Source organism: Suncus etruscus, chromosome 7 (genome assembly GCF_024139225.1).
Source record: "Suncus etruscus isolate mSunEtr1 chromosome 7, mSunEtr1.pri.cur, whole genome shotgun sequence".
In the NCBI taxonomy this organism is placed as follows: Eukaryota; Metazoa; Chordata; class Mammalia; order Eulipotyphla; family Soricidae; genus Suncus; species Suncus etruscus.
In genome coordinates, this window is record NC_064854.1 from 58,593,233 (window position 1) to 58,601,942 (window position 8,710).

General features: G+C 50.9%; 1 protein-coding gene and 1 non-coding gene across 2 annotated transcripts; both read left to right on the top strand.

Annotated features, from left to right (window-relative positions):
• Nucleotides 1-3,813: 3,813 nt before the first annotated feature.
• Nucleotides 3,814-8,250, top strand: LOC126014288 (cytokine SCM-1 beta-like). Its single transcript, XM_049777596.1, has 3 exons — nt 3,814-3,863; nt 7,147-7,296; nt 8,068-8,250. The coding sequence occupies exons 1-3, from the start codon at nt 3,814-3,816 to the stop codon at nt 8,228-8,230; spliced, it is 363 nt and encodes a 120-aa protein (XP_049633553.1). The 3' UTR covers nt 8,231-8,250.
• LOC126015233 (U6 spliceosomal RNA) lies at nt 4,423-4,531 on the top strand. Its single transcript, XR_007498120.1, has one exon. It is a non-coding gene; the product is annotated as a U6 spliceosomal RNA (small nuclear RNA).
• Nucleotides 8,251-8,710: the final 460 nt, after the last annotated feature.

Here is an 8,710-nt window from a genome sequence, read left to right on the forward strand (position 1 = left end):
TGGTTCTGTGCCAGGCCAGGAGCAAATACCCACATGCTAACTTTGCCAAGAAGCATGTTGATGAGTTTCTGTCTTCTCTGGGGTACTAGAAAAGTGTGCTCACATATGGATCTGTCCTGAGTCTGCAGTGTATGTATGCATATATGACTGTTGTGAGTCTCTAATGTGTGTGCATGTATATTTAATTCTGTAGGTGAATCTGCAGTGTATTTTTACATGCGTGTCTGACTCTGAATCTTCTGTGTCTGTGTGTGCATGCATGAATGGCTCTGCCCTGCATGTGGATCTGCACTGCATGTACATGTGCATGCACATCTGCATTATGTGCATGTGTGGCTGCATTATACACATGTGGCCTTGCATGCATATCTGCATGTTGTTTGTGTGTGCATCATAAATGCATGTGTGTGGCCTGTGTGTGTTCAGCCCCTTGTTCCAGCTGTCATGGACTTTGGAGACCAGCCTGGCTGGATACCTAAGTCACCAAATGTGTCCATTTTGTGAACTTGGGGGCTGGGGGGCTGATTCTAGGGGGTCCCTGGTGGGAGCAGCTTCTCCCTCTCCTGAAGCTTGGGAACTGCCAGGAGAGTTAAGGAGGGTGGGAGGGTGTCCAGGGGGGTTTGGAGGCAGTGCTCCCCATGAGCACCCTGGGCTGTGGCTGCAGGACTGAGCACCACACTACAGTCACCACAGGAGGGCATCTGGGATGATGGTTGAACCCCATCAGCCCAAGAGCACCAGCCCACCCTGAGGTCTTGTGCACAGAGCAGTTTGTGAGTAGGAGGCGGGAGGCTGAGAAAGTTAGAGGCTGCATAGTGCTTAAACCCTCTGCTTTCCCTCTCTCCCCCATCATTGGAACCACTTCCCCTTGAGCCACCACTGCCCTCCACAGCTCTGGAGGGGTGCAACCACAAGTTTTCCGTATGGTGTGACATGGCTTCTTCCTGTTAGCCCCCCCCCCCCCCCCCCCCGGCTTCGAGCCACAGGCAAGAGGAAAGGGAGGTTAAGGGTTGGGATGAAGAGCAGGGGATGATCTCAGTCTTTCGAAAGCAAAGCGAGATTTTCCTTCTCCTGACATGGAGGGAAGGTGTTTATCAGCCTCAAAACTGTGGCTCCTGAGTACATTAGTACGGGTATTAATAGCGTCACTGGAGTAGTGATGCTTAGCTCCTGCCTGGTGTAGCCCTAAATCCATGGGTCTGCCTCTGCCAACTCCCATTTCTCCCGGACAGGGTGGGGGCGCCAAGATCCTCTGAGGTTCTAGCAGCGAGGAGCCTGCCCATCTAGACCAGTCAGAGTGAAGGTTCCTGTCTTAGACAGCCTGTGAAGTCGAAACTCACATCCAGCAACCCTGTTTAGGCACATCCACTTAGTGGGAGCAGCTGTTTTGGGGACCCGAAACTAGATACCCCATGTTATCCACTCGTCAGAGTCTTGGGGGTTTAGCCGACTCGTGGCCTGGCTCCTTCCACTTTCTAGGACCTTCTTTCACCTGTCCCCCTCCCTAGCTTCTACTTCACACACAAGGATAGGTGAGAGACACTGCAGACAGGTACTTGCTGGCTGATTCTTCGTGGCTGTTTCCTTTCTGGTGGAGCCTGTGTGTGTGGACTGTTGCCCGTGTGTGTGTGTGTGTGTGTGTGTGTGTGTGTGTGTGTGTGTACTCCTCCTTTATTGCCTTCCTAAACATCTTGTTTGATGGATCCCAATGCACCCCACTTACCCCAGCCTTCAGTTCTGTTTGTTCCACGGTCCTTCCCCCAGAGTTGGAATGGAACAAACTGGAGCAAAGGAGCCAGGAGGGAGGAAATGGCAACATAAGGAAGAGGGGCTAGAGTTGGGGGGTGACTCTGGCTTCTGCTCTGCCTGCAAAGACCCATAGGGATCTTTTGCAGGCCTGGCAAGTCCCCCCGCAATCTCAGGGTCCAGATTGCCTGGATACTAGTATGCCAAGTTGGTCTCCCTCATGCTCAGGAATCCAGTGCTCTGACTTTTCTCGGCCCCTCCTCATAGGCCACCAAAAAGTCAAATTTTGGGCCCTTCTGCCCTTTAGGCCCTACTGGGATAATCCTGAAGGTTTAAGTGCTGGGCATGGAGACGGAAGCCAGACTCACATCTCTGTCCAGTGTCCCTTCTAATGCCCCACCTTGATATGTCATGTTTCCCCTCCTTCCACTCTTGAGAGCAGGACCCTGCCCCGATAGGGGCCCTTTGACATTCTGCTCCATGACGAGGGAGAAAAATCAGCCCCTTGGTCCTGCCTCCCCCCAGCCCTCAGGACTCACAGGGACTGGAGAAAGTTATTTCCTGTGACTCAGCGTAGCCCCCCGGAACCAGAGGGGTTAGTGTGAGACTGAGTGTGAACCCCATGGGGCTTGAAAGTCCTTCTCACCCGCAGTGACGAAATATAACTTTCAGGCGACCACACCATGCCTCTGAGGACGAGGCAATGCACCCAGGGCAGGGAAGCACAGGGCTGTGTGTGAACATGTGTGTGTGTGTGCATGCCAGTGCATATATGTTTATATGTGAATGTATATGAGATGTGAGTGTCTATTTGTATGTGAACCTCCGTGTACATATTGGCCTATATATGTGAGTGATTGTATGTGTCTGCTCAGGTATGTGTAAATGGGTACAGCATATTTGTGAGCAGGTGTTGTAAGTTTGTGTCTGTATGTGAGTGTATCTCTGCATATGGGGGGGAAAGTTTCAGGGTGATGCACAACCAAAGGCTATATTAGGGCTTGTTTTTTTTTGTTTGTTTGTTTTTTTGTTTGTTTGTTTTTGGGTCACACCCAGCGGGAATCACTCCTGGATAGTCTCAAGGAACCAAATGAGATGCAGGGGATTGAACTTGGGTTGACTGCTTGCAAGGCAAGTGCTCTCCCTGCATTTGGTTCATTGGCAGTCTCATTTTTAAATCCAGGGTTTTGTGCAGATTTAATCCAGAATAATCCAGGCCCTGGGAACCCTATGGCTAGCCATTTGGGTAGTGTGGCACTGGTGAGAAAAATCACAGGAATTCAGGCAGAATATGGGACCCCATAATTTCTGGGGACGGAGCCACCCATATATGGAAGTTAGGAACAGTGTGGGGGGAGTGTTTTGGAGGCATTGAAAACATCCTGGTTTAGGAATGCAGGGTGGAAGGTGCGGTGGGTGGGAGGCAGAGTCAGGGTGCACTGAGTAAAGTTGTTAGTTCTTAGTCTGGAGAGAAAACCGGTGCTTTTGATGGTTATGGAGACTCCTTCGGTCCAGGGTCTCGCACATTCACTGTCCCCAGGTCTGTATTATGGAGTGGAGGGGCATTGAGGGGCTTTAATTGACATGCCACGGCCAAGGTGGCAGAAACTCCTGGTCTCAGGCCCTCATACATTTGGGAAGAGACCCCTGGAATGGCAGGAGGAGGTTCTTAGGGTTAAGACACCTGTTCAATCTTTTGTGTGTGTGTGTGTGTGTGCGCACGCATATGTCGGTGTATGTCCTGCATGCATCTGTATGTGAAGAACAGACTCTGGGGTCTTCTCCCCAAACCATAACGTGTCCCCTTTTCATCTTCCTGCCAGAGTGACTGGCATGGCATCATGGAGAATGGGTATCCTCCACAAGTGTCCCTGCAAGGACTTGCTCCTGGGTCCTCTTAGCCTGTTGTGCTTCTGACGTGTCTTGTTGCCAAGACTGTCCCAGTCTCTTCAGTGTGCGAGTCCCAGGGCCCCTAGGAACAATTGGACAAGGCTTGTGGCTAGTGGGGGGCTCTGGGCCCTTTTTAGACATCTAAGCTCTCTCTGTCTCTGTCTCTTTCTCTTGACCATGCGCCTTTTTACTGAAGAGCAGCAGAGTTTAGAAAAAGTGACTGCCTCGTCAGGCCACAGACTTTCACTCAGAAGAAGATACAAGCTTTAAAGGGCCCAGACTGGCCAGGACTGAGACCAAACTGACTTAGAATATTCAATCCAGGGACCGGAGAGATAGCACAGCGGCGTTTGCCTCGCAAGCAGCTGATCCAGGACCAAAGGTGGTTGGTTCGAATCCCGGTGTCCCATAAGGTCCCCCGTGCCTGCCAGGAGCTATTTCTGAGCAGACAGCCAGGAGTAAGCCCTGAGCGCTGCCGGGTGTGGCCCCCCCCCCAAAAAAAAAACAGAAAAAGAAAAAGAATATTCAGATCAAATCTCTTTTCTTCCTGCCCTCTCTGCCCTTCTTTCTCTCACCCCTTCTTTGCTCTCTCCAAACATGAGCTAAAGGCTGGAGTGATAGCACACCAGGGAGGGCATTTCCCTTGGCCGTGACCAACCTAGGTTTCATCCCCGGCATTCCATATGGTCCCCAAACCTGCTACAAGTGATTCCTGAGTGAAAAACCAGGAGTAACCCTGAGTACTGCCATATGTGACCCCCAAAACAAAACAAAAAACAAACATGAGTGCTCGCTTCCGGCAGCACATATACTAAAATTGGAACGATACAGAGAAGGATTAGCATGGCCCCTGCTCAAGGATGACATGCAAATTCGTGAAGCGTTTCCATATTTAACAAACAAACAAACAAACAAACAAAAACAAACATGGGCTGAAATGATTTTTGTTTCTCTGGGTTATGTGTGTGGGGTGGGGAGGGTATAAAACAAAGGGATACTGGATGTCAGAGAGATAATACAGGGATGAAGCTCTTGCCTTGTCTATGGCCGATCCTAATTCCTTTCCTGACACTGCTGTATGGTCCTCCTGACTCCCATTAGGAGTTCTGAGCACAGAGCTGTGAGTAACCAGCAAACACTCCCAAATGGATCTACCAACCACAATCAGAGAAATGGGGGTCCCTAAATGTCTGTGGTAGAGTGAAGGAAGAAAAGACAGAAAACTGGGGGTTGCAGAGGGGGGTGGGCAGGGACTCTCCTTTTTGGGGAGCCACAACTGTAACTTATTCCCTGAGCATGGGAAACTGGATACAGGACAAGGGGTGGAGTGGGACACAAGTCCTCCAACCACCTCACCTCGCTGTGGAAGATCTGAGTGCAGGCTGATGGCAAGAGCCAAACCACAGAAAACGGGGTAGAGGCTGTGAGGTATGAGGTGAGCATGAGTCGGGGACAAAGGAACTTTGGGGTCTGTGTGTGTGCAAAAAGACTTTCCACGATTCCACGCCCCGCCTCAGAACTCACAGGAAGTGGTTTCCGAGCAGCGGAGCGTTGGTAGGGATAAAGACAGCAGTGGGTAACCCCATCCTCACTCATTCTCTGCTCAGCCCAGCACAGCATGAACTCAGCCATGGGACCCATCCTTTTGGTCTTGCTGCTGAGCATCTGTATCCCCCAAGTTTGCTGTGGAAGGTAAGGAGTGTGGCAGGTGGGTTTGGAGAGAGGGAACAGGTATCTATCCCATTGGGCTATATCTTCAGGGTTGAGGAATTTGGATGAAAACAATTTTTGGTTGTTTTGAAGTCAAATCCAGCGATGCTCAGGGGTCACTCTTGGTGCTTGCACTCAGGGGTCATTCTTAGTTCTGTGCTCCCGGGACCCCCGTGGGATGCCGGGGATCAAACCTGGGTTGGTCACATGTAAAGGTGAGTGAGCAGCTTACCTCACTCACTCTCCAGCCCCATGGGGGATAATTTCTTAGCTTTTGAGACCCAGTGTCTCTTGGCTAATACTTATCTGAGAAATCTCAGACATTCTGCCTCAGGATTAAGTGGAAACCTAATTTGCTCGCTGGCCAAATTCCTTCAAATCCTTCATTTTCTTGATTCGTGCTGGGATGCTGGCCTTGAGAAAAGATGTCTTTGGAGTTTTGATTTGTTTAAAATTCATCAGAAATCTGGAGAATTTGGTCAGAGTGGCTCCCTGTGTTAGGAGAGGGGAGGCCCTGTGATGCCTGTCCAGTGGTAAATTTGCTAGGAATAAGGCACATTTGCCAAGGCGGGGAAACATGGTGCTAGCTTCTGATACAGGTGGAGTCGCTTATTCTCACAACCTGGAAATTTCTCATTGTCAAGAAAAACTTTTCTTGATTGTTATCAGAGAGCAGGTGTTCAGCAGGACTAATAGCCACTTTTATAAATCCAGCCAGGACACAGTTCTAGCGTGTTCTAGATCTTTCTTTTTCTTTTTTTCCACATCTGATTATTCTTTGGGCTGATTCCTGGCTTTGCACTCAGGATCACTTCTGACAAGGCTTGAGGGACCCTTCTGGAATGCTGGGGATTGAATCTGGGAAGCTGTGTGCAAGGCGGAGCATGCCAGTCCCCGCAATAATGTTTTTGTTGTTGTTTTTGGGTCACACCTGGTGTGCCCAAGGCTGAATCCTGGCTCTGCATTCAGTCAGTAATCATTTCTGGAAGGCTAGGGGACCATATGGGATGCTGGTTATTAACTCGGGTGGACTGTGTGCAAGGCAAGTACCCTCCCTGCTGTGTTATTGCTCCAGCACCCCTATAATAATTTTTAACTGGCTAATAGCAGAAGGGGGAGAATCTTCCTTAGGACCACCCCTCTTCCTCATGCTGTAAAAGACTTCCTAGCCTTTCACCCTCCCTTCTGTACTATTGTTTCAGCCCCATGGCTGGTATTTTGCTGATACATTAAAGCCCTTGCCCTTTGTTTGGGGAGACTCTGGGATTTGGAGGAGGGAATCAAACACCCCATTAAAGGCTGAGGAAGGCAGAAGGCTCAGGTCAAGTTTCCCTCCTCAGGGGGCCTGAGTGACAATACAGCAGGGAGGGCACTTGCCTTGCACTTGGCTGACTTGGGTTCGATTCTTGATACTCCATAGGGCCCCTGAGCCTGCTAGGAGTGATGCCTGAATGCAAAGCCAGGAGTTAACCCTCAGCACCACAGGGTTGGCCCAAAACAGACAAAACCCCAAGTACCAATGCCCCCAGAAGGGTTTTTTAGATCTTCGTGTCCTTTGCTCCACTGCTTCACCGAGGGCCGGGCACAAGCATCAGATGGCTCTGGAAGGACTGAAGGACAAGCATTGGGCAAAGCCAGGTGGCCAAGAAGGGTACTGGGAGCTTGTTGAGCTTCATGGATCTAGGGAATCCAGTTCACGAATGTTAGCAGTGGAGAGAGTGTGAGGACCCAGCAGGGGTCTCAGTAGTGGAGAGAGGGTTGGGACCCAGTAGGGGTCTCAGTGCCCTTGTGGCTCTGCAGAATCGTCACTTCACACTTCACCTACTTGTCCACAGGAGTCGGGAGCGAGGTGCTGTCCCGGAGGATGTGCATGAGCCTGAGCACCAGGCCCTTGCCCGTGGCCCGCATCCGCACCTACACCATCAACGAGGGCCCCATGCGGGCTGTCATGTGAGTGTGCCTCCTGCAGGTTGGGACCCACGCACCCACTGGGCAAGGAGAGGGGCGCCGGATGGGTTACTAGGAAGCTCCCTTCCTGCTCCCATCACCTCTTCTCTCCCCTCTTCCCCTCCTCCTTCACTGCCCTCTTCTTCATTTCCTGCACAAAACCCCAGTTTCTTCCTTTCTTTTCCTTTACTTCCCCTTCCCTCTTCCTTCTTTCTTCTCTCCCTTCCTTCCTCCTGCCTCCCTTCCTTTTCCTTCTCTTCCCTCCCCTCCCTTCTTCCTTCCTCCCTTCCTCCCTTCCTTCCTTCCTTCCTTCCTTCCTCCCTTCCTCCCTTCCTTCCTTCCTTCCTTCCTTCCTTCCTTCCTTCCTTCCTTCCTTCCTTCCTTCCTTCCTTCCTTCCTTCCTTCCTTCCTTCCTTCCTTCCTTCCTCCTTCCGCCCCCTTCAGTCTCCTTCCACAAGTTGGCGTGAGGCAAAGCCCCATGTGTGTCAATTCATTCCAGCCCAGAAGCTGGTGCCAGCCTAGAACTCAGGGTTTCATGTTCAGAATAGCGGCTCTCCTGGTTCCCTCCAACATACCATCTCAGCTTTCCTCTCAGATAAATGAACCTCCCCCCTCCCCCCGTGGGCATACATGAGCCTCACTTTAACTCTGAGAGGATGTGGATGGGACACCCAGAGGGCACCTGATTAGCCCTGGGCTGGGTCTAGAGGGGCTGGGGACAGGGCACCCTCTCTGAGGAAGGAACTCGCTGACCTCTCTCCCCTCTCATTGCAGATTCATCACCAAACGGGGCATCAAGGTGTGTGCAGATCCTAAAGCCTTGTGGGTGAAAAAGGCCATGAAAGATGTGGATAGAACCAGGAGTCTTCCTATGACCCAGATGAGCTCCTCAGGGACCCAGAACCCTACCAGCATAGCTCGGACCCTGAATGCTTAGCCACCGCCCCTTAGCTCTCTAAAATGGACCCACCTTGTCTGAATGTACTGCAAAGCCAACTGTTTTCTATTTGTCCTTGTATTTCTTTCTTTCTTTCTTTCTTTCTTTTTTTTTTTTTTGGTTTTTGGGCCACACCCGGCGGTGCTCAGGGGTTACTCCTGGCTATCTGCTCAGAAATAGCTCCTGGCAGGCACGGGGGACCATATGGGACACCGGGATTTGAACCAACCACCTTAGGTCCTGGATTGGCTGCTTGCAAGGCAAATGCCGCTGTGCTATCTCTCCGGGCCCTGTCCTTGTATTTCTTTTTTAACATGTATTTTGATTCTTGTAGCTGCTCAATTGAATAAATATTTATTACCAAGAAGAGCCCAGAGTGTCTTCGTTCTGTCTTGGGAAAGTGGGGGGGGGGGAGTTCTATTTCTGAGGCGCCTCTTTTTGGGGAGTTTGGTGGGATCCTGGCCTGTCTGTTGCCTGACT